The sequence below is a fragment of the Polistes canadensis genome, unplaced genomic scaffold, assembly GCF_001313835.1.
Source record: "Polistes canadensis isolate GaletaPanama2010 unplaced genomic scaffold, ASM131383v1 scaffold_73, whole genome shotgun sequence".
Lineage (NCBI taxonomy): Eukaryota > Metazoa > Arthropoda > Insecta > Hymenoptera > Vespidae > Polistes > Polistes canadensis.
Genome location: NW_014569620.1, coordinates 27,735 through 55,369, shown reverse-complemented (window position 1 = coordinate 55,369; position 27,635 = coordinate 27,735). Strand labels below are relative to the sequence as shown.

General features: G+C 28.2%; 1 protein-coding gene across 2 annotated transcripts in view; it reads right to left on the bottom strand.

The window, feature by feature from the left end:
• The window catches only part of LOC106786419 (rhophilin-2), a 37,901-nt gene extending 11,705 nt beyond the window's left edge, over window positions 1–26,196 (bottom strand). The window contains exon 1 of one of the 2 annotated variants that reach the window (XM_014747795.1): window positions 25,833–26,196. In XM_014747795.1, coding sequence (XP_014603281.1) covers window positions 25,833–25,898 — 66 coding nt within the window. In that variant the 5' untranslated portion in view covers window positions 25,899–26,196. Of the gene's footprint in view, window positions 1–9,376; window positions 9,584–25,832 lie in introns of those variants that run through there. The other variant, XM_014747796.1, reaches the window with a different exon arrangement.
• Window positions 26,197–27,635: the final 1,439 nt, after the last annotated feature.

The following is a 27,635-nucleotide window of genomic DNA, read 5'->3' as shown; positions in this document are numbered from 1 at the left end:
CTCAGATCGAAGGATTTCGGGGACGAGCATTCGTTCGAAGCGTAACGAAAATCGATACCGTAAGTTCACGATGATAAATCGAATCGAATCGAATCGAATCGCATCGAAACGAATCGAAACGAATCGAATCGAATCATGAAACTCGAACCATTAATTTTTTTTTTTTCTTATAAATCAAACCGATCATACCTTGACAAGTATATAGATCAAAAATATCTAAGCGTATCCTACCATCAAACCCCCATCATCAATCGTTTGTTCGTCAAGCTAAACGTTTTTAAATTGTTCAAGGATCATTTTAAACGACTCGTTGTAAAATAGTAAAATAGAATCTATTACAATCGAGCGTTAAATCTACCGTAACACGCACCTAGAGAAGGTGCACTATTACTAATACTAAATACTATTACTACTACTACTACTACTATTATTCTTTTACTTCTTCTTCATCATCAGAATCGTTCTTTCCCCCCGAAGCTAGAATAGCGTAACTGTTTCGTTAACAACTTGTGCGGAAGCCACAACTAGGAGAACTATATCGTGCGATTGCCGTTAAAATTGAATAATAATGATCGGTTGCAATTATATATATATATATATATTCAGGAGCACGCGTTCATAATCTTGTTAACAATGAAAAGGATCGAGGTTGGCTCTTAACCGTGACGATCATTTCTCATACCTTTTGTCTCATAAATAATAATTCATTTCAATTTAATTAAAACTGTGTTTATATAAAAAAAAAAAATGTCCGTTAGAAAAATGCAATGTGATCGATTTTATAAACGATTCCATCGTATATACATTATTTTTGTTTTCTTCTTTTTTAAAATAGGATTTTAATCTATTCAACGATTTATGTTCGAATAGAAGTCATTTCGTTTTTATTGCAAATTGTTTTTTTTTCTTGCAAGGTCGCGTTGGTAATAGCATTTCCTATATTACCGATCGTCTACGCTAATCATATTTTTCCCGCGAATATCGATTTATATTGAAAATAAGCGAAATATATAATACTTTTACCATAATGTTATATAAAAAATGGTTTAATAATACTGCGGCATCTTTCATAATTATCAACAAATATACATAGTATGTTTTAAAATTGATTATTCAAGTTCTAGATATTTTTAATACTCAATTATCGTTTGTTTTTTTGTATATCATGAAAAGAAAAATTAAAAAAAGAAAAAAAATACATAAAAACACAGATACGTTTTTTTAAATCTCAACGTTTGAGATCATAAAATTTCATGTTGCCTTTCGGAATCCATCGTTGTTAATGCAGAAGAAGTGCCATTAAAAAATATGTAGTTATTCATTACCGAGATTACGAGGTTCATTAGGGCAAACGAAATTAAGAAGCAAAACGTAATATAGAGGCAACTTAATTGCAAAGATTAAACCTCGTCTACGTGTTTCGTTCGACGTATCGTTAATTCCTTTTCCACGCAAACAAAAACGGTATAGTTAGTGCGAATAACTGTTTTTGTCGATCTACAGAAGCTGCTTAGTTATTTTGAGAGGTGCAAGATTAAACATACAGCTGTATCCAGTTCGGATTTCTTTCACTTTGTATCTTTTAGTTAGGTAATTGTGCAATGCTACTCTATCCTCAAGGACACGAAAGTGACAGCGTACCTACGATCACTGCGAGCTCGTTAATTATAATAGAAAGGAAGGAAACCAAGTTTCGATCTTTTTCCATTTATCTAAATTTATACTTTTTCAATTTGTATCATTTATGTGGTACAATGATATTTTGCGAAAGTATTTTAAATATAAAATATTATTTTGTTTTATATTGATATATCTCTGATTATATGTAATTAAAAAATAAAAAGCATATAATAGTTTTGACACTTTTATAATCATGTACAGATATATATATAGGGTGTTCTAAAATTGAAGGTTCAGGTTGTTGACATATCTAACACTCAACAAAGTAAAAAATGAAAATGAAACAGAGTATCGATAATTTATTATATTTCTCCTCTTTATTTCTTTACATATAATATAATGAATTCATTAAAAATACTTTACATATAAAATATCATCTATAAAAGAGAAAAAAAAAAAAACATTATCATATATGCATTATCGTAGCAACACTTTCTTGTTTATTTCATCAAGCATTACTATTAACAATTTTAAAACACCCTATGTATACCATATGCATATAAAATTGAAAAAGGATGTCAAGTGTCACTAAAGAAATTCACCGGTTCGATATAAAAAGAAAATAGAAAGAGAATCACTCGAATATCTGTAAAACAATAATCTTCATGTTAAACCTTACTATAATTTCACTATTATCTCTTCGTGCGATTATTTAACGACGCGAATTGAACTGATTTCGTTCGGTTAAAAAAAAAAAAAAAAAGAAAGAAATGCTAATTAAATATTCGTTTCCTGGAAGGAAGTAACAGTATAACACCCGATCTGATATTTCTCTGTGTATTTCGAATATGTGTCACACGATTTTTCTCTCTCGAGTCCGTCTACCGTTGCACCGTTTTAACAACTGCCGAGACGTGGCCGATGTATGGGACCCATGGACCCAACCGATACTCGGTGAAAGGAGAGAAACTACAGAGAGACAATATGGTGGGGAGAATAAAACCGATTCTTTCTCGTTTCAAGTGTCGTACGCCGTCAACGAGGCGACACAAAGACGCTGGGGAACCTTTTTCGAATAAAACTTTTTCAACATAGACACTGATTTTCGGCCCTTTAAATGAAACCACTCACAAATAACTGATTTTTTTTTTTTTCATATTCTCTCAAACACCAATTTTTACCCCCCGTAAATCTATAAATCATTATTATTCCTCGCATAATAAACTCATTTTCGAACATAAGTATTTTATATGTATATGAATTTTTTTTCTTCATCTATTTGACCCGAATAAATAGGTAAGATAAATTTGGTCCCAACCTTATTTGGAGACATATCGAAAATATATATATATATATATGCGCATATTTTGTCGTGAATATAATATTTAACATATAATTAACATATCTATGTATGTATATTTTAAAAGAAATATCTTAATTATTAGAAGTTTAATTATTTGTGAATTTTATATGTACAAAAAACGTATATAAAATATTATGTATATAAGTATATTATATATACATTTCATTACGTATGAATAAAATAAAAAGCAACCGGACGGAGGATGGAAATAATTAAGTCGCATAATCAGGAAGAAACACGTAACTGATATAATCGATACCTTTCATCATCAACGACAGATATATATATATATATATACCTTTATTTTGTTATGTAATATTTCTTGCTTGTCAACGAACTGGTAATGAAATTGCTTTGACAAATTACCACCATGATAAAAACGAATCACTTACAATAATTTATGTATGATACAAACTATCATTATAATCGTTATAGAAAATCTTGTTAAGTTAATTTATCTTGACGAATGTCAAGGTAAATTATTTGTTCTAATATATATATATATATTTTTAATCTAAATGAACTTATATCGTTCTGTATATTTTTTTATATAATTAATTATATTTAATTACATGATCTTTTCCGTGAAGAAGTGTAACACTTGTCGTTATCGTCGTAACAAGAAGAGAACACTTGTCGTATCACCATCCCCCTGTCTCTTTGGAAATAATTTTATAGAATAATGAATTACTATAGAATAATTCGAAGATTGCTGTCACTTTGTTTTACATATAAAAAAATAAAACTAAAAATATAAAACGTGTGCATAACTAATCAAGTATAAGTAGGTAATCAAGAAAGATGTGATACAAAAAGCACTCAACCCCAATCCCACTTACCCCCTTCCTGCTCCTCCTCCTCCTCCTTCTCTTCTTCCGTTTGGATGATAATAAAATTGATAGGAAATGACTATACAAATATATTTGTATATGTTACCAGTTAAATTGTATAATTCGATTAATTCATAAAATGATGAAATATTGTATGAATAGCCAAGCATTTTTAATAAAGCATATAACAAGAATTTTAATGTACACTTAAACTAATCATTTTAAAAAATAATTAAAGGAAAATATATGAATTCACGAGAGACGAATGATTTAAGTATAAAATTGAAATTTGATCGATTTATAAAGTCTACTTTTCTTTATTCAACAATCCACGTATTTATCCGTTCTTATTTCTTCCTGTACTTTGAAAACCAATGTTATGTTAGTCGTATTGTTCTATCGAATCTAATCTACAAATTAAATTTCAATGTTATACATTAACTACTTGCTTCTTGTAAAATTCTTATAAAATATATAATTTTTCTCTTCATACTTTTAACATATCAGTATAATTATTTTATTATTTTGCTGGTTATGCACGTTTTAACAACTCTTATCACATAATAATATATATATTAAGATATAAATGTATACATGAAATATCGGTAGGTTTATACGTTGATAAATCGAATATACATATTTATCAATGTATACGAATATTTTGTGACCACTCAAATAATATTATAAAGTATTCGTTTGACTGAACATAAAAAAAAAGAAAAATCGAATTTTTTTAACGATGAGATACTCCTCAAACATTGATAAAAAAGAAAGATCAGTAATTCTATCGAGCAATAATATAAAAAACACGGTTGTACAACTAACAAGTACGCTATTTAAGAGAAGAAAATCAGTGTCCTGTGTAAATCCCCGCTCTAACTTTTCTCTTCTCTTCTCGAAAAGGTTTGCTTTTATAGAACGATGATGATGGTCAAGATTCTCGAGAAAGGTGAATCTTGACGGTTGTTTAGTCGTGTCTTAGAGGACACGTCTCGCGAGAACATGGAATTGGTCTTGCGGTCCAGGAGGAGTCTCTCATCGAGAATTACAAGAAAAATAAAAAGAAAATGAAGAGAAAAGAGGAAGAGGGGCTGTGGCAGGGGCATGGGGATGGGGAGGGGTTAGGGGGGATAGGGGGGAAGGGAAGAAAGAGAAAGAAAGACGACACAACATCTTTAGTGGAATACGGAGAAGGGGGCCAGTAACGGTATCCCACTCTCAAAGCCCCCACCATCCCCTTTGAAAGCCACTGATAGGCAGCAGACGATCCGACATACAGGAAATAGGGTGCGTCCACGTTTCTCTCCGTTCGCGCCACGCCATTTCGTTTTTTATTTTCTTTTTTTTCTTTTCTTTTCTCACACGTTCAAACTCGTTTTTCCCCCCGATGATGACGAAGTACCTCTTCTACGAGAAACATCTCATCGATACGAGAAATGGGATAGATCAAGAAAGAACAAACAAAAAAAAAGAAAATAAATTGAACGTTCATTATACGTATTCGAATTGGTGCCATTCATCGTAATTATTGTAAGTATGCGAATGTAATGGAAATAGAAAGAAAATAACACATCGGAGTAATGTTATGTGACTAATAAAGATAATTATATTATACGTATGCAAATATGTTGTAATGTGAATATAATTATTATATATATATTGATAGATTTGTAAAATAAAGAAGGAAAGAATAATTATAATAAATTATAAAGAAAATATTTTGAAATATAGAAATAATGTGTGTGGAATAATTATTATTTAATAAAATGATATAAAATAATAATATTAACAACATTATCATATAATTTTTTTTATAATACTGAACGAATAATATTTTTTACAAATGATTATCTTGTAAATTAAATTACAATTAGGATTATCATTATAATATACACACATATATATAGCATTTAAGGGTTAATCAAATTATGTTTATACCTATATAATTATCATTTCACGGTAACGATATGATCGATTCTCTTTTTATACATTAGAATTATACACGGGAAAATGATTTCGTCATAACATACGATAATCGATAAGAGATCGTTTATAAATTATAAACGATTATCACATTTATCTCGACAAGGGAAATGATTTCATCGAAAGAATTTTCTCAAATAAACGAAGTAACCAAGTGACCGGATCCGGTCTAGACATGTGCGACTATTTCGATGCTTGGATGATCATCAAGGTTAATGTTTCAATCCCTTTTTTGTAATTGCAAGAGCTTATGACGATTGAAATTGTTTTAGAATGTATCTTTCCTTTCCTTTCCTTTCTTTTTTATTTCTTATATTTAATTTTGCTTTTTTTTTCATTTCTTTTTTTTTTAAAGAGAAGAAAGACATTCCTCGCGACTCGATTCCTCCTAGCAATCGAGTGCTCTCTTGAATAACGGTTTTTAAAACTAACTCTTGTGTCAGATGTAGGATAGTTATTATTAATCTTTTAAGGAGTACTTTGACATCAAGAAATTCCTAAGTCAATCCTTAACACACACAGAATCGTGTTTTATAACGATTTTATTGAATTCTAGTTAACTACTAACATAAGTGTGTCGACTCGACGAAAGTATCTTATTTCACATGCGCTCCGTACTATCATATAAATAAAGATATACGTATAGTGAATATAGTTAGATATGATATTGAAATTAATATAAATTAAATGATTGTTATTAAAAAAAATTAATTTCACCATAAAGAAATTCACGAATTACCGAGAAATTGTCTTAATATAAATGTTTTAATTATCCTCATTATAACAATATTAGGTACAGTAATTAATATATATATATATGTGTGGTATCTTTTTAATTTTAATATTTATTTGTTTTAATAATTATACAACTTTTATTCACTTCAAAACATTTCTAGAATATTAATCGATTAAAATTTTTAAACGTTCATAATTTTTTAATAAAACATTTTTATTTAATATAACGTAAGTTCGGCCTTGACCTTTTTGAATGAACTGTACGTGAAAAAAAAAAGAAAAGAAAAGAAAAGAAAAGAAAAAAAAGAAAAAAAAAAGAAAACATTTGATAGAACGAATTAAAGCGTGTATATGATCTCACGAATCACAATAACTTAATTTATTCGTAATTCTTTGGCTTTCTAATTGGGTTATGAGAATTTCCTTTATTTTGTACGCGTACACCATGGACCAATGCGTGAACGAAAGGGGAATCTCTCTTTCTCTCGCGGTTACCTTGATTGCATCGTTCAAGGAGAGTCATTATCCCCTCTATGGTTTTCTTTCTCTCGCGTGATCGTACAATTTGGGAAAAGGTGAAAGTACGAGAGTAAGAAGAAGAATCGTATTTGCCACAATGATTCCTCTCTCGTTTAATAAAGAATTTCAAAAAAAATAAAACAAAAAAGTTCTAATACTGTAAATGTGTATTTATAAATTGTTTCATTGTTATTCTAAGAGATGACACCAGTTTAGTAATGTTTTATTAATGAAGTAGTAGGCATGTATTTTAATTAATGTAACGAAGTCGAGGCTTTTGCTAACAATTGTTGATAAGTAGGTTCGATTGTAGAATAATCGATTACGAAAAGTTGCAATAAACGAGTAAGAGAAGAAAGGAACAAAAAAAAAAAAAGAAAAAGAACCTACGCAAACTCGTTTAAACAGAACCTCAATGAAACATATGGGCATATATCTACATATGTATATAAGTATTATGTATGCATTAATAAATTTACGTTATATTATGCAAAATATTTATACATTTATTCACGATTTGTATTTTAAAGAAAGAAAAACTGATAAATTTCACAAATTTGTCTCAATTAATCGTCAAGCTATTTTTATGATATTGCAATATATGATAATGAATAAAAAAATGAAATTATTTATATTAAAAAACGATATAATTAATTTCTAAATAATATTTATAATTATAAAAGAATAATATTAATTAATCATATAAAAATACCTAATTGTAAGTATACCTTATATTTGAAATTAAATATTTATACGAGAAATATATATATATATATATTTAATCACATTTTTAATATAATTAAAATATCCCCGTATATAAAATAAATATTTTCAAAAGGAAAAGGTTAATAAGCAAAGTTCGTGAGCCGTAGAAATAATATGATATTACAAGTTTGGTATGCCTGGAGCGATGGGTAGGCAATCGTTGTTACTACTTTAGAATGCCATGCTGGATATATACTCATCCTCCATACTCTGTTGATGTTACCTCTCTCCCAACGTGTAACTTCGTCGTAGTCTACCTACGTCGTTCGACAGGAAACGCATCAAGGTATGCACGGACTATTATTCTACACGATGCGATACTAACGTCGATTTCATCCCCGTAAGAAAGAGCACACTTCATTTTTCCACATTTTTCACGTGGGAACAAAAAATCGAGAAGAAGAAAGGAAATGACATTTCATTCGAATGTTCATTCAAAGATTCACCGTACACTTTTAATAACTTGAATTATAATTAATATAATTTAATTGTTAATGATTGACGCAGAGAAAACTGCTTTTTTATATTAATTCGAAAGCTTTTTTTTTTTTGTTGGATTTTAAATCTCGCATAAACCTTAACGCAATTTTTTTCTCTCTCTATCTCTATATATATATATAGTGATATATATATATATATATATATATTTCTTTCTATCTGTCAAAATAACTTTCTATCAAATAAACTATGTATTTTTTCTATTCTAACTATATTCCGAAATCTTATACATCCGCTAACTCATACATATACACTCTCACACTCATGCTAATCTATAGGACTTTTCACACACTATATTCATTTCAACTCATTCGACAAAAGACACTTATTTCTATCATTAATTATTGTTTATTTCTAAAAATTTGATCTTATATATTATATAAAATATAATAGTTAATAACTTTTTTAGAATTTTAAATAATTAATTTTATTTCTATAGCAAACACCCTTTTATAAATCAACATGTATTCTAAAATTTGAAGATCTTCGAATCGAATTGATTTATTTTGATATCGTTTCAACAACCATATAAGAAAAACTCCAACAATTTTACTTAAAAAAGATTATTTTACATGACACATCACATAAATTTGAAAATACAATTAAAAATCATACCTTTAGAAAACACAAACATAGTTATATATCTCAATATTTGTTCTATATTAAAATAACATTCACCAAGAAAATGTATTTAGTCAACTTTCTTTATTTTCAAATCGTACTACCGTAACACTAATATATATATATATATACAAATTTTATATAATTTACACTCGATAGAGATAGAAAACACGTTTCCAATTTTCTTTCGATCAAACGATCAAGATCGACAACACTTTTAAAATAGCGTGCAACGATCTCGAACGTTCAAACGTTTCCACGCACGGAGTAACACGGTTTATCTCGTGCAAGAATAAAAAAAAGGAAAAAAAAAAGAAAATAAAAAGGGGAAAGAAAAAAAAAGAAAGAAGAGGAAGAAAAAGTAGCAAAGAAGAAAGATATTTACGTAAAGTAAAGAAGTAAGAAGGAATAATTAACGGTAGGTAAGCAAGTAACGAGTTACCTGTAACTTTATGTCCGGAAGTATCAGCATGGTTCGCTCCTATTAAGCTTCACGATATTCGCGGTACGATCCTCGATCCGTGACTGGTTGTACTTGTGGTGAGTAGGAACGGGGTAAGAGGGGAAAGAAGGATAGTGAAGGGTGGCAGCCTCACGGCTCTTACGGATGCACCTCGAACGTTAACACTTGGCCAATTCTCGTGCACTCCTACAAAACCGGAAGCAACATACGTATCTTGTATGTAAACCTGATATCGGTGTTGTACACGTACACACTAACTTCAATTTTTTTACAATTAGTTGAAGAAAAAAAGGGTCGTACGCGATGCGTGAAGAAGTCTTTGAACATACGTATCAACTTTCCACCTTCTAAAAGGTACTACTTAAGTATTTTTCGAAGTAAATGTTGTTCTTTTTTGTTGTTGTTTAAATTTCCTTTTTATACGTATAATAAGTATATTTTGAATGTACCCGTTTTATAATCGTACGAATTTATACAATTATTTATTAAAGAATAAAGTATCGCGAATTAAGTTAATATTTTGTTCGTTTAATACAATTGTAGAAAGTATCTTTTTTTTTTCTTTTTTCTAGATCTTTTTTTTAAGCAGGTAATATCTTTAAAAGAAATCGATTATCTGTAACGTAAAAATTAGTTTCTATTTTATGAAAGTATCTTAACACGAAAACGATAAAAAGAAAATCGATTATCTGTAAAACAAAAGAGATCGATCATTCTCTGAAACGTTATAAATTCATATTTATTTTGAATATATATATATATATGAATAATGCAAAAAGTAAAATAGTAATTATCTTGTCGACGTTAATTAGATTTTCGTTATGAATGAAAAAAAAAATTACCCACAAATGTAAATGATAATTCGAACGCAATCGATGAATATGTATTTAATATATATATATATCAAAACCTGTCAGATATTAAAAGTAAGGATAAAAATCGATAAAATACGTTTTTTTTGGCGGTTTATAACACGAACGTATAAATCACGATCTTTATAATATAAAACTACATTAAAAATCTTGCTTACTCTCAAACCGAGAATAAAAATAAGAATAAAAATAAGTATAATAAAAAGAAATATAACAACAACAAGAACTATTCTAGAATCCTACACCTTAGTTGAGTTCGATGCACTCACTTTGGATGATATCCTTGGACCTTGAACTCACCATAGATCGACCAAGATCTCGCGTGTTTTTCTCGAAAACGAAAGTTATAAATCGTCGTCTTCGTCTTAGTCGTAGTCGTAGTCGTCGCGAAATAACGTACTTTATCGTTTCACTCCGAAAAAGAAAGAAAGAAAGAAAGAATGAGTGAGTGAGTGAGTGAATGAATGAGAAAGAGAGAGAAACAAATGCTTTGAACGAGAAACGTACGTCAAAAAGAGAAAGAGAAGATACGCGAGCGGAGCAGACGTGGATTTCACGGTTCGCCGTTGACTTCTGAGACTCGCGAGGACGCGAGTTCTTCGGCTTCTTCGTTCTGTGTTCCCCCCATCTAGGAGAAAGGGTAAGAAGAGGAGAAGGAAAAAAGGAAGTAGGAGTTGGGGCCCGACTAGGTAGTGGGAGTTGGGCCTCACCTGTGACGACGAGTCTTAATGTGGGGGGAGAAGCCAGGGGGATCTCTACCTCGCCAACAAAATCATAGGCTTATCTATAGTTACTTATATAGGGTGTTCAAAAGAAAAAAAAAACCTCATTTATTCATTCCATGAAGTATATATTATACTATTGGTTGTAAGTCAAAAATGTTTTGGTAAATATAAATCGAAATGTCAATTCAGTTTTTGACATATTAATGTTTTTTTTTTTCGTATGTTAATATTATAATTAAAAGTAAATAGATTTTAATGAAACTTATATTAAATTAAAATACACTCTTTTGTCTACACGTAGAATACTTTGTCGAGTTATAAATTTAGCATGTAAAGTTCAGAAAATGTCAGAGAATGCAATGCTGTAAATTGTGCATCTTTGCAATTTCTTTGAAAAGTTTTGGTGAATATTTTTCATACTACAAGTGAATAGATTTTAATGAAACTTATATTAAATTAAAGTACATTCTTTTGTCTACACGTAGAATACTTTATCAAGTTTAAATCGATTTGCAAAGGTTCAGGCTATATTTTCTAGACATTGGTTAGTGATTTATAATATATTTGAATATAATCAAAATGTGATCGAGTAATATAATGTTCACCTTATATACAAAGACGATGCTACTACGACGATGAGAAGCATTCACGGCATCTAAGATTCTACTAACATAAGGTAAGAGTTACTTTTTCGAGTTTTCAACGTTTCAAATAACTCGACTCATCCTGGTGTCTAAGCAGCCATTCAATTTTTGGCTCCCGTCCTTAATTGTGAGACGTTTCTTGTAAATTAACGAGAGGAAGACGCTATCGTAACTTTTCAATCTTTGATCTTAGAATACGATGACTTTTAATCCTTTTATCGGGATAATCTAATGTCCTTTCTTCTGTTTCTTCTTGCTTTTTCATGGTGTTTCCATATATGTATAATACAAGAATCGGGAACCCATGGCTTATAAATTTTTAATAAAAATCTGCTGTATCCATTGCAAAATCAATTATTATTCAAACAGACTAAATTTATAATCCGTCGGTAAAGTAAATTTAAACTAAAATAAATTTAGATATGTATGGAAAACATTGCTAGCAGTATAATGTTCGCAACAATGTCTCACCGTATCATCGTACGAACTCTTTTCCAAGTAATTATTGAAATACCATGAGATTAGTTTTTGAGATTTAAATGTTATTTGGATTCACATACAATTGTTAAGAATTTTTCTTTGCGATGAATAATATTAAAAGCGAGACTGCATTTAAAAATGCACTAACAATAAGTGCACACCCAAAATTTGACTAAAATTGGCTGATTTTGATTATTGAAATAAATAATTATAATATTATTTTTTCAATATATTGTTGTGCATTTTTTACATTTACATCGAATAAAATAAAAATTGAAAAAAAAGAAACAATACCTATTACAAATAAACGTGAGAAATTTGTTGAAAACTCGCATCTGTATCGTATACGATTTGTAAATATTGAAATAATTAAAAACAAAATCGAAATCAACTTGCAGTTTCCGAAATTTTCTTTTTCTTTTACGTTTTTTAATGATATCCTGCTTCATTTCCGAAAGATTTCCGACAACTGATATAAATAAATAAATTCTAACGAAGTATAAAATATTTAATTACATCGAATCTATTTATTTTTCTCTCTCTAATCCATATCGAATCGCATTAATAATCTATCTACTATCCAACATACGATCTCACTCGACTTGACATTCGACTCGGGTTGGAATTTGAATAACTACGAGAGAAAATGATCGATGGAAAGTAACGAGAATGGATGAAAGTTCATGGTACTAGAAAGTCGATATGTCTATACGCATATCTTTAATTTGAACTTTTCCTAATTTACACGAACGTGCTCGTGATAGTCTTTAGACTAGAATACCGATGCATACGTAATACCAATATAAATAATATACAAACAAATTTTAAATAAAAATAATTTATCGAAGTATCCCAAAAAGATGCTCTAACAAATTAACAAATTACAAATCGTTGTTTCTTGATATAAAATACTTTTGGAGTGGCGTTATTGTATGTCTATATAGTTTTATAACAATACTCCTGTAATTAGAAGTAGTAATTGAAATAAATAAATATAAGTGAAATAATGATAAGACATTGTAAAAAACTTTGTAAGTTGTGCAATAAAAACCTGATTATATATAGTAATTGAAATAAAATAACACATCTCATTTGTATTTAATAAATTATAATATATTGATTTTTTCTTTTGTTTCTTTTTTCACGAGAAAAGCAACTTTTGGAACACCCTCTTAAATCTTTCTATTTAAAAATACAATTTTATTTAAATTACAGTATTAACAAAATTTTTAATGATAAATAATAAATTATACAACCAAAATACTTTATATAATATTTTCTGGAAAAGCATGTAAAAATCTAACGAAATTAAATAAGAATGTCTTTAATTGGACTAACTCGTCACGTCGACTTCCGTGCATTGATAACCCCGGACGAGGTAAGGAATAAAAAAAAAAAAAAAAAAAAAAGAAAAGACAAAGAAAGGGAAGGAAAGAAAGAGAAAAAAAGAGAATGAACACCTGGTTACCGGTGAAATAATGCCACGTGCGAAAAGAGACTGATTGTAGGAGGGGAAGGCGAATGAACGGAAGCCAAGACTACAGCTGTATTCATCAAACGATGAGAAAAGAAAAGAAAAGAAAAGAAAAGAAAAAAAAGAGAGAGAGAGAGGAAAAACAAATTTAATGTAAAGCTAACGGTTAAGAGAAAAAAGAAAACAAAATATCTAAAAACTAACAAACATTTAAGAAATACTAATGTAACAAATTATAAATAAATAATATATTAATCACAAAATTAAATTACTAATTAATAAGAAAGATAATAAAAAATAAAGTGTGCATAGAATAAAATTCGGCTAAATAATTATGCATAAATCTATAGAAAGGAAAAAAAAAAAGAGAAAAAGAAGAAGAAATTTATGTTCAACTAACGGTTAGAAAAAAAATACACATAAAAAAAGAATAAATTTTAGAATTTAAATTAACAGGAACTTTTTTTTCATCTATTTGATCACAGTAATAAGTAGTATAAGTTAGTTTCGAATTTTTCTAGACATCCTGTATATAATATAATAAAATAATAACGACACATATAATATATGTATCGAAAGACTTTCAAATATAAAAGTGATCCCTATTAAATTCCAGATTTAGAATCATCAAAGATACGATCAATTTTATATGTTTGAGAAATTCCTTCGAACGAGATCTTTCATAAGGCATACTTTTTATTTTATCTAACTTGTCTAAAGATTTAATTAGTAACATTTTTAAATGCCTTCAGGGCGATAGAAAGGAACAACCGATCGTTTCGTTAGGACATAAATATATATATATATGTACTTATATATACTTTCATAGAGTTACGAATGTGAAAGGGTTAACACTCTCACGTGTTTGCCTCTCTCCTCTCAGGATATAAAGATGAATGAATTTTCTACAAAAAAATGATTTCTTTTCTTCTCCAATAAATATTTAAATTAATTTTCACATTTAAAATAATTCACACTAATTTAGATTGCATACATACACATTCACCAATATTACACAACTCGCGCGCATATGCATACTATTTGCATAGCAACAAAACACTTATGCGTATATAAGCGAAATAAATTGCATACTTGTCTAATATATCGGTCTTGCATCTCGTGTTGTTCCAAATAAACTGACATAAATATGAAAACACAATACAATATATCGGAAAAACACCGAATACAAAAGTCGATGTGTTTACAAGTTACAGTGAGATTCTTAATAAAATAAAAACAAGACAACAATCGAATGTAAAAACCAAACAAGGAGTGAAATATATATAAATACATATAAACAATACATTAAACGATCGAAAAACCGTTCTTTTCATAAGATAAACTTTTTTCTGCCCCTTTTCTTCTCAGTTTTCGATCAGACGTGCTTACAATTAGACGTGTTCTTGTTTTACCTGTTATACATTTTTCTATCTTATTTATTTTCACATATATACTTTTTAATTAATAATATTTTAATAATTATTCAGGTTAAATATTTCATCTTATATACGATACACATATATACACGTGTACGCATTATTTTTATATTCATTTCTAAAAAGCGCCTAATTATTTTATGAATTAACTGAATTTATACGATTTAATGCTTATATATATATATATGTTAGAGATACCGGTATATAGAAATCCATTATTTTTGAACTTAACAAAAAGTTTTATTATTTCAGTGCTCCATTTCAAGACCCCATATAACATTTAATTACCCGTAATTTAGCACCAATCTATTATCATTTCTTTAAATCTCTGAAACATACCATTCTTAGGAAACAATTTCGAAATATAAACGAAGTGTTAATCAACGATTTTTTTTTATCCAAAACTCGTACATTTTGTTTAAAAGTGGATTGAAAAAAATGGATCACTAGATGGGAAACAATTCTAAGAGAAAAAGGAAATTATATTTTGAATGAATATTTCCAAATTTATACGAAATAATAAATCTTTTTGTTAATATTTATATACACATATACACATATACGTTGTTATAATTATATATGTTAGTCGTATTACGCGTATAATTTAACAACCAAGCCGCAAGTTATGCGCTTGTAATGGTATATGTTGGTTCGCGTATTATTGCTCCGCATACCGGAGACTGGTTTGAAATGATTGCCGTTAGAAAGCTGGACCACAAGAGCGATTGGTGATTCGTAGAAGTAAAAGACCTTCTCATTTCTTCGCTCGATTAATTTCCCAATATGAATTCCGAATAGTGAATCGTTTGAAATTAATTTTTCGTTAAGATCGGTTAAGCATTCCTTTTTCATTTAACTAGTGCATTAGTGTATCATTTATAATTAACCGTTATACAATATATTACCAAATATTACGATTGCTTTAAGCACAACACTATATAATAATAAAACAAATTAAATATTATTTATTTGTTTATTTATTTATAAGAGTCATCAATGTCTAAGATTTGATCAAGAATTATATTAATTAATTGACTTATGTAACAGATTGCATAATAAGTATTTTTCTTTTTTTCTCATTTTAAAATTCACTTTCGTATTAATTGACCGTGGTTATCGATCGGTGCTAATATTTTATACTCCTTTCGAAATTCGAATGAAATCTAATTAACCACGTTTGCACTTATAAATTTTTACTCATAAATTCGACAAAGTTTATTAAGCCTGCAAGAGTAATCTTTTCTCTCTATCTTGATTTTAATATTAATATTTGGAATAATATAAAAATAAAAAGAAAGAAAAAGAAAGAGAGAGAAATGATAATAAATTAGCATGAACAGGTGAATTAGATTACACAGTTCATTGAAATACAATTTTTTCTCTTCTTATATTCTTTTTTTTTATTTTTTCATTTTATGCTGCACGATTTGTTGATATAAGTGTACCGTGTTCGTTACGTAAAACACTTTTACATTTCATTATGTAAAAATGATACAGAAATGTATCGGTTGATATAATTCAATGTTTTAACATACAAATTGAAATAATCCAAAATTTAAATTTTCTCTTCACCTTACTCTTTTATTATTTTTCTTTTGCTATTATTTCAAATTAATTTATTGTATTAATTTAAAAAACGATTCGTCCATGAGTCGTAATAATGATGTTCGTGAAACGTGTTAAAAATGAACCCTACAAACAATGATTCATCGAACCTTGACGCATAAAAGACCCCGAATTTATTGAGCACGTGCTGTCCCTTATTGAATAAGCCTAACAGTGTCTTTTCTTATGGATCCTGACCTCCCTTTTTTTCTTCCTCTTTTCCTTTCACCTCCCTTCACCTATCCTCATGTTCAATGACTCATGGGGGATCGTTGTCAGCATACGATATTAACCACCGTTTAAATCTATCGTATTTTCGATGTATATTCTCTCTGACAGGTGCAAATTCTACACGCGAAAGAACCATCAAGCGATAACAATTTTATCGAACTCTCTTATTGTTATTATCATCGTTTAAATATAAAGCGTTTCACAAAATAAATAAATTTATTATAAAAGAATAATATATTGTATTTAAGTTTTACCATGTTTAATATTATATTAATATTATTTAATATCAGAATGAGAGATAATACCTGAGAGTAATATATATATATGTGTTATATTAAATAATAAAGGAAAACATTATTTTATTCAATTATTATTATATTATATAATTTTATATATATACCGTATTTTTTGTTATAACATATTAATTAAGTATTTAGGAGCCTAAGTTAATATATTTTTTTTTAATTTTTACTTATAGAACATGCCGATAAACATTTTGCAAAGAAAAACTTATTAGACGTTCAGTATAGATATATAAAATTTTAATAAAATTTAATTTATTTTATCATTCGTACAAATATATTGTACATACTTATTAATTTAAGTATTTTCCTACGTAAATGAATAATCAAAATATTTCAAAACGTCTCTTTCTCAAATAAGTTAGATGTAGTTATATAAAAGTTCAAAGAAAATTATAGAAAAAATAATTGTACGAATATGGTAGTGAAATAATATTTTGAAAGTAGCTGTAGTCTTCGGTTCAATCGTTCGACCGTAAGTAATCGTCATCGGAAAGTATATTGGTTTTGTGCCAGACGTTTTTGCTTCAAGTTGGCTTCCCCTTTCATACGATAACTTATATCAAGGTAAAAATATTTTAACAAACGATCAACATTGTTTTTGCAAATGCGTAAAACTCTAATTTTTGAGTGCTTTCTAAATTCTAATCTCATTGAAATTTATCGCAACAACCTTCGATCGTTTTCTCATTGGATTCTTTAAATTAAACTTACTTTTACGATTTCTCTATACCTCCATGTGTTTAGGTGTGTTATGTGTGTGTGTATGTATGTATTTGTATAGACACATTAGAATCTCGTTAAATTTAATTCTAATCTGTAAGGCCAACAAAAAAGTTATAGGCATTCCATCCAAATGCGACTTTCTGGGGCTTTCTATTTGCAATTGTTACTTATTAAATAATGCTATTTTTTTTAAATTATATTTACAATAATCAAAGATATATATACATATATTTAAATACATACAACATAATCTAATTTTAATAGAAAACACCTGTAATTTAATACAATTGGAAAGTACCGTTTTAAAAAAACTGCTCATTTAATAATTGAATAAATATATTTTTACAGTTATTAATTATCATGTCATAATATGCTCGAATGTATAAAGCAGAAGACGTAGTATTTAAAAGGCGGTGAAATGCGTTTAAATCAACAATATTTCCAAATTATTATTAAATTATTCTTCTTTCATAAACGGAACAAAAAGATGGCGTAACAATGGTTTCTATGTCATTGTTCCTGTGATAAATATTCCATCGAAATTACCCACATTTCTTTTTCTTTTAATCAAACATTTTTTTTATCATAAGTTGATAAAATCAAAAATGATTTGAAATTCATTAGATTTGAAAATAATTATCAAAAACTTAGAATACTTTATTTTATATTTCTCACTAATAATCAATAAATTTCTAATAAAACAATATTATAAAATTTTCAAATAACATTGATTCCGAAATCTACCTTACCAATCAGTTGTAGCAAATTAAAAACAGTTACTAACTCAACAGTTCAATAATCGTCTAATAATTCATTCTAAAAACAACCATATAAAAAAAAAACTTCAATTATCTAATTTTTATTTACTTCCATTTATAATAATATTCAGCGCTATTCACTGAACAAGAAATTTAAACTCGATGGTACTTATCGTTCCTAGTGTTTAACTTTTTTTTCATTCAATGAAATAAAAATTGAGGTCGGAAAGATTCATAATAAAGTAGATCGTCTTTCTTTTGTTATTCTTCCCTCCTATCCCTCCCCCTCACCCTCCTTTCTCTCCACCATCCCCCTTTTTTTCTATAATGAAAATAATTACAATCGATTATTCATCGTGACAGAGAAAAGCAAAGAAGCGTGTCTAGAAAGGTAGGGCTTGATAATACCAAGGGAGGAAGTCTTAGGACAACACTTCATTACATGCGCTGCTAACCAATCATGACGCCTCCAGGCAAATCGTATCTCTTGACCTTTCTTTCATTCGAAAAGTTCGCTATTTTTGTTCTTTCTTCGATAACAGTAGTAAGTATTTTTGAATTTTATACTGTAGTTTGTATTATATTAGGTGTAGCACAATTAATTCGATGGCTTTTTAAACAAAAATTTAGTATTTATTTATAAATTATAATTTGGTGTCCTTTAAGCTCTTAGGCGGTTTTTAGAAAATTCTTAAACTAATCCCAGATTAGTCAGGTAGTTGAAATGCACAAGGTTTTAGAAAAATTTTAGAAACTGCATTTCGGCATTTCGATTGTACTTTTATGCATGTGACCGCTCCTTAGGTATCTTTTAGAAAATTTGTATCTTAGGACAAATAATCAGGTAGCTGGAATGCACAAGGTCCTTAGATTTTAGAAAAATTTAGAAACTGCATTTCGGTTTTTCGATCTTACTTTTTTATGCATGCGACCTTTAGGTATCTTTTGGAGCATTTCTATTCTTGTATAGACAAAATCAGATAGCTGTAATGTACAAGGTCCTTAGGTTTTATAAAGTTTTAAAAACTGTACATTATATCACACAATTGTGTGTTTTTAGTTTTCAGAAAAACGTCTCTCTGAAAAGTTTTCGAAAAAAATTCAATAAACGAATAAATTAATCGATTGTATAGAATATTTTTCACAGTTGCAGAACAATGTCTTTAAAACGATCAATGATCTTCGTTTTAAATTCGTCTTGTGTATCTTACGCAAGTACGGATCGTGCCAGCAGGGAAAGTCTCGGATAACTTCGCTTTCCTATCCTGACTATGTATGTATGTAATACGATACACGTATACGTGAAAGAATTTTCTACCTTCCATAAGAAATCATTATTTGCGATCTTAAGGAACGGGAAAAGGAAAGAAGTTTGGAATAGTGAAACAAGGTATGGTAAGTTAAATCGATCGTTGAGAGTATTCGAGGAGAGATCGAACATGATTGTTATTAGAAATTCATATTGGAGAAATATAATGTCGAATTTACAACATAATGAAACATTTGATACTTCGATGAAAAATAATAATAATAATAATTAATAAACATATATTATATACATATGTATATTACGATATAATATCTGATGATATGTTTCGTGTTTCATTACGTGAGAAATATTTATTGATGTTCATTGTCATCGAAGTCAACGCCGTTTTACTTTTCGTCCTCGTGTTACTTCAAACGTCGATGCTACAAACACATGTATTATGCATACAATTTATAGAAGATGAGTCGCATTTACGACGAACTTGATCACGTCACAGTGTCTTTTTTCTATTATTCTTTTTTCCTCGAGAAAGAGAAAAACTACTTATAATTAAATATAATTATCTTTAAATTAAATTCTTCTTAATGGACGAATAAATTAAACGGTGTAATTTTTTTTTTTAAACGTACGAATATATAAGCTATTTTTCGAATACAATAATTATTCTGTTTAATAATATGTGTTTCTTGTATTATTTTTATTATTATTATTTATTTATTCCAAGTATACGCTTTATTGTATTTATACAAGACTTCATTTTTTATTTATTTATTATTCATAAAATCTAAAAATTAATCATTGCATAATCAATTTAATCAAAAATTGGAAATTCTACTTAAATCATTTTAATAATGTTTAAAATATATTAAAATAACTTCTGAATCTCTTAATATTTAAAATTTATATGATGAATACTGTTGTATTAAAAATATTTATAGCTTATATATACATCTAAATATTTGAAAAAACTTCATTGTTCATAAAAAAAATAAAAAATAAATATTTAGAAAAAAAGTTAATCACGTTCGTAAATATTTAAAATCTTCATTACTGATTATAAGATCAAAATAATTTCAAAGTTGGTATATAATTCTTAGTAATAATTAGCACTTGTGTCAGTCGACGAGTGGCATGATTGTTTTTACAATTTGTCAGATTTATCGGACCGGTTCGAGAAGAATTCGAATATTTTTGTAACGAGTTCGACCACTCTCATACATACAAACTAGTAGAGAGAGACTTATTCTCATCCTCCCGCGATATTCTCTCTTGTGGTTATCTGTATCTGAGAGTGTATGTTTTATATTTGTGTGTTGGTTAGCCTCATTTGAAAGTAGATTATGTACGCAAGGTCGCCTACTGCTGTTCTTCGTTCGCTTCACGTGTTTTCCGTGCGTATTCCGTCCTAAAGAGGTTTCCTTTACGTGCCGCCTGTTAAGCTTGGAATTTTTTTTCAAACTTATCGTTTTTACACGCGTTACTCTTGTAAATCATCTTATTTCTTTTATATCGGACAAAGGTTTTGCGTCGTTTTAATTACCATCCGTATATATACATACATATATGCATAACCTACATAAGTTTCAAATAGGACGTCTTAGAACTCGATGAAAGATGAGTTAAATAAAATGAAAGAAAAATAACATTCATGAAACAATATATATAGAAAATAGTATATGTAAGATGAAACTGGAAATATTGAAAATTGTCTGAAGTGATTATTTCTAAAATTTGTATCGACAATCTAAAGATTTTGAAATAATATTATTTGTATTGTTTAAATTTGAAGAAAACGAAGTACCCACATAGGATCGCATAACTGTACTTAAGAATTATAGAAATTTTAACAAAACTCACAAATTTTCGGACACGCAATAACCGAAAATAAATTCAAAATTAGTTTGACTACGAATATACACATAAAATATGTCTGTAAATTTATAATAATGAAAAAGAAGATAGTATAGAGTTTATACTTAATATGTCGTGAAAATATTTACTCGGATAAAAAGGGATTATCAAGTGAACAAATTGAAGAAATCCTAATTCATACATATAAATAGGGTCGAAAAAATCACATACGCTTGAAACGTTAATTATTGTACCACACAACGACATTATTCTCATACCCATCTATTAGATTTATTATTATGCAAGGATTGCCTTGCATTGAGAGATGATTGCATTACGAAATTACGAGAAGAAATGAACGTCAATGAGGAAACAGATGACACGTGTTTATATCGATCAAAAAAATCTACCAGTACGATGACGTTTTTTATCAAATCTTTTTTTTATCTTTTTTTATCATACACGATAGCGATATAATTAGTAATTATTATTTAAAAAAAAATAATAAGAAACAGGTCAAGTGGAAAAATACTAGATTATTCGTTATATACATATATTCTCGAGGAAATCAAGATTTTTATAAGTGTTACAATAAAAATATCTCATATTATACATAATATAATAATATACTGATGAATTACATTGATCTAATTTTTTGTATACTCCTGGTTAGTAAGTTAATGAAGAGATTAAGATTAAAATTGTAAGCATTTAATACTTTCTAATTATTTACTTCTATTTTATAATTATTTAGATCGAATTAATTTAACACTTGAACCGGTATTAATGTTTAATTTTGTTCTTATACAAACATTTTTACCAACGAACAACTATCTGAATATTGATGGTAAATAAATAAATTTGTAAAAGTCAAAAGTAAATTTTAAAATAGTGTGATTATAGGTCATACTTCGAATTGTATCTCTAGTGAGTTTAAAAAAATACCTTAGAAAATATTTGTTTTAACGAGTTAAGTAGTTTCAAAAGAAGGGTCTACACAAAACGAGTAAACACAAGAGGAGATAAAACGGATCTTGTGGAAAAAAAATATCTAGACTTAAGAGTCTTATAATAATGTGTACAGTAGTTACAATAATATAATGATCGTAATAATAATACTAATAATAATAATAATATGATAAGAATAATAATCATTAGGAGAAAATAGTGCAAAGTGAAACCTGCTATAAAATCATTAATAATTATCTACTTAATATATATATAAAATCAAAAGAATAAATTAATTAGTATTCGAATAATTAAAAACAACAATTACCATTCATTACTACAATAATAATTATGTAGTAATGAATAAATACAAAAACGAATGTCTTGCATTTAAATTGATCGTCAATAAGAATACAGGAAGATAAATTTTATAAAAGCAAAATAAAAAAAAAAAAACAGAAAAAACAAACAAACAAAAACAAAAAAGACCTGTTTAAATCATTTGTTCGTTGAATGTTTAGATCTTACATTAGAAAAATGAAAAGAGAATGGAAGAAATTTTCGTAAGATCGTGAGAGAACGAAACGAAACGTGACACGTGAAATCATGCGGGAACAATAGTAGTAAGTCAGGTAGGTGACTCTTTCCTTGTTTCATTGAAATAATTATAGAGGTCTTTAAGGTACCAACAGCAACAGAAGAAATGTATCCACATGCGAAGCTACTCACATTCACGATATACGTGCATCAAAGTCACGGCTCGTGCGTATTACAGTTTCCACGTTAAGAGATAACAACAACTCTATATACGTTCATACATATACAGTGAGTCACAGGAATATTTGTATCAGTTCTTTTACTGTAAATTTGAAATAATTGATATATACCTGTAATGCAAAGCTTTTAAAATTGTTTATACATAAACTTATTTTTATAAGATTATTCAACTTTCATCAAATTGATATCAATTATTTTATTACAAAAGAATACTTTATCGTTAGAAAAATATAATTTTACTTAAATGAGACAAAAAATTGTTCTTTTCTTTATCTTCTTCTATCTCTCTCTCTCTCTCTCTCTCTCTCTCTCTCTCTCTCTCTCTCTCTCTCTCTCTTTGTCTATTTACCTTGCGAGATAACAATGTGCATATACCAATATGGAGGATGAAATTAGATAACACAGCAATTGTTAGAAAACGACTAATCGGTTTTTAATATCTCCTTTAGATAAAAACAATCATTTCTACAATAAAATATCCATCTTTCCTCATATTCGTTACAGTGATCATGTTATGAATCATATCATTGGAATTTGTGGTTATTGTTTTCATATTTTTTACACGTTTTTTTTTATTTTCCTCTTAGAAAAATAATTTCTTGTTTGTCTTTCTATTTCTGTTATAACTACGAAGAGATCTAACAAGAAATAAAAAAACAACTTTCGATAGAGAATAATACATCCCGTGTAGAAACATATAAATTATATAAATTTTAGTAAAAAAAAAAGTATTCAACTATTTAATTTATTAATTGTTTTATATTGTTAAATATATTATGGAGAAAAATTAAGTTTTTTCATAAAATGAAATATATTATGTACAATCTTCTACATAAACTTGATTGAAGACCACTTATTCGATTCATTGAAATTTTTTCTTTCTATTTATTTGTTCGTAAAAATTCTTATGATAATCCGTGACAAACCTAAAAAGAATATCTCGATATAAATGTTTAGGAAACGTATACTGATACCTCCGAGTGAAAGGAAATTTTTCTTCATCTTCCTTGCGCCATCCGATAATGACCGCTTAGATTTTCATTCCTATCTTCGAAGTAAGTAATAACGACTGGGGTAAAGGACGAAGTAAGTCAAATTTATCGTATCATCTCATACATTTTCGATTTCGAAAAAAAAATATAAATCAAATCCATTTAAATAAAATAATCATTAATGTGCTTATCGTTAGCCACGTTTACATTTAAAATTTCATTTAACATCGTTAACGAAATCTTTAAATATTGTTATAAATATAGTACGTTTTATGCTTAAACTGCACTTATTCCACTTCTTCGGGACTAATCGAGAACTTTTTAACCCAGTTATACTTGTGATCAACGTGAATCGTCTATGATTGTAGTTGATTAGTTATAGACTCTAAACGTTTGTTGTTTTTTTTTTTTTTTTTTAAATAAAAACGATAAAAGAAGATGCATTATATCGTTCATAAATCGATAAATCGTGAACTCGAGGAAAGCAATGTAATTTAATGCGAAAAGGCAGCTGATTGATTGGAACGACAACTTTAAGAGACGTTAACGGTGCTTATGTATGTTGAATACAATGTTACTTCGGTAATAATAAATAGAAATAATAAGCAAGTTGTTAAATTATTGTGTCATTGATTTTAATAATATCGAATTCAAATATAATACGTAAGTACTTATATATGTATATCATTCGAATATATATTTATCTGTTTTAAAAATAACAAATAATTTCGTATACACGTTACTTAAGTAATTAAAATGATAAAACGTTTAGTATTAAACGCTTAGTATATATACTAATAAATCTTACGGTAACCTATTATTATGAAATAACAAAAACGATATTATTGAATACCTCCATAATATTGTTATTAAATATCGCGTAATAATAATAACAAAATAATTCGTTATTTTAAAGTATATTCTTTTATAAAATTGCATAACAAATTTCATTTAATAAATCGAAAAAAAAAACAATTTCATCAATTTCGCATAACCACCTGATCAGCCGATTGGTATTATAACGAAATCGAAATGAAAATTGACTTGACGACGCGTATAAAGAGATAAAACAAAACTAAAATTATATATTATTTAATACAAAATATTTCATTTTAAAAAATATTGAAAGAAAACAATTTTTCGCATACAATTCGTATGAACTGTTGATTAATCGATTGATATTACAATCAAACAAAGATAAAAATTCACAGAACGATTAATAAAAGATACGAGTGAACAATTAATTATTAACACTTAATATCATTAATATCGTAATAAAAAAAAAAAAAAAAAAGAAATAACAAAACAAAAGAAAAATAATATATTTAAACAAATAAAACTTACCCTAACGAAACGTGGCTTGTAATCATCATCGTCCGCGATGTCGCCTGACACGATGGGTACGTTCATGGTATCCTTAGCATTCTATTCTTCCTCACGAAAAGCACTATTGTTGGAGTGGTAGATAACGAAAAACACATATGAGATAACCCTCCGAAAAAAAATAAGAAAAAGAAAAAAAAGAAGAACGATATAACATAACACAGAGGAAGTAACAATATAATAAACGATATAAATGAGTCAAAGGTAAATCCAATACTGAGCAGGTAAGAACGTCTGCTGTGTTGCGCGCGCGCGCACGGTCAACTCTGAACGGTCTCCGGCATCGAACTACAAGTGCCACCGAGCCGAGCACAACGTTCGCGGGTTTCCGACCAACGACTACTACTACTATATAATTCTACTACTACTACTACTACTACTACTACTACGAAACTGGCATGTACATTAACTTGCTGCTCAATTCCCGCCAATCTCGATCCATTCGAACACTGCTACTCGCACGATACCGAACAAAGGATGATATATTTTCTATTTAAATTTAACAACAGGAACCAATAAAACTGTTCGAAATGATTCATTCAAATTCATCGAGTATTCATTTATTATTTCGTTGTTGCTATTAATTTTTTCGTTTGGTTGAATATTTATAATATTAGGTATATATATATATATATTTTTCATAATTAAACTTTAATTCAAAATATTGTTTATATATATATATAGCAATAAATCTAAATTCGTTATAATTTATTTTATTTGTTTTTTTTTTGGTAATAAATATTTAAGTGTTTATCAGTGTTCCTTATGAAAAGTTAACAATATATATACATACATACAGCAAGTGTTTTCTTATCTCGAAATCAAAATTTGCTTCTTCAACGTTTATTTTTCAATTAATCATAAAACAACTACCCTTTTATTAATCTTTTTATCCTATTCGAACGATTGATTGAAAAGAAATTAACGAATTTAAATATCTTCAGTTTAGACGGAGTTACAAATTTGAATTTATTTATATATTTATTTACCAATTTACGTATAACGAGCGAACAAGGACTGACGAGGACTACTCCACCGAAAATTCGGCTGCTCCGATTTGCATGCGTATATTAAACACAAACACCTGCTTAAACACGCCACCATTCTGATTGGCTCGTGGAAACGAATTCTCACGAGTTTTGACGAAGTTAAACTTTGAAAAGTGAAAAACGTGGAACGAGTCGAACCGTCGAACGGCCATATTATATACATGAACGAAAGCGACAAGAGAAAGATCGATGCAGTTGTCGATACGATCACCGATTGGTCGACGATTTATCGGAGATAGTAGTTTAACGAGATTGATTTTAAATTCGCTTTCATGTAAATTAAATCGCGCGCCTATTTTTTTTAAATAGCTTAGGAATCTTCTCTTCGATGACGTCATCATAACCGGGACTTCCCATTGACTCGTATTTTTCCCGCAAAAAGGAAACATTTGAGAACAATATTTTTCAAAAATATGTGCAAAAAAATTCGAATTCTGTTCCCAAATGTTTTGTTTAAATCTCTAGTCGTAAAATATTTTACTTTACCTGAATCTTCCCGAACCATTGTGTTTTCAATATTTACGGATTCTCACGCACTTCTAAGAACAAATTTATCTTGCGTGAAAAATAATGCATATCCTTTTTATGTTTAAGAAAAAAAATTACAAAAAAATAGAAAATCTAAGATTAAATGATAGAAAGCAATTAAAATTGTTTATTTCTCGTTACTTTTTAAAGAGAGACAAAACAATTATTAGCGTTAGCAAAATATCGA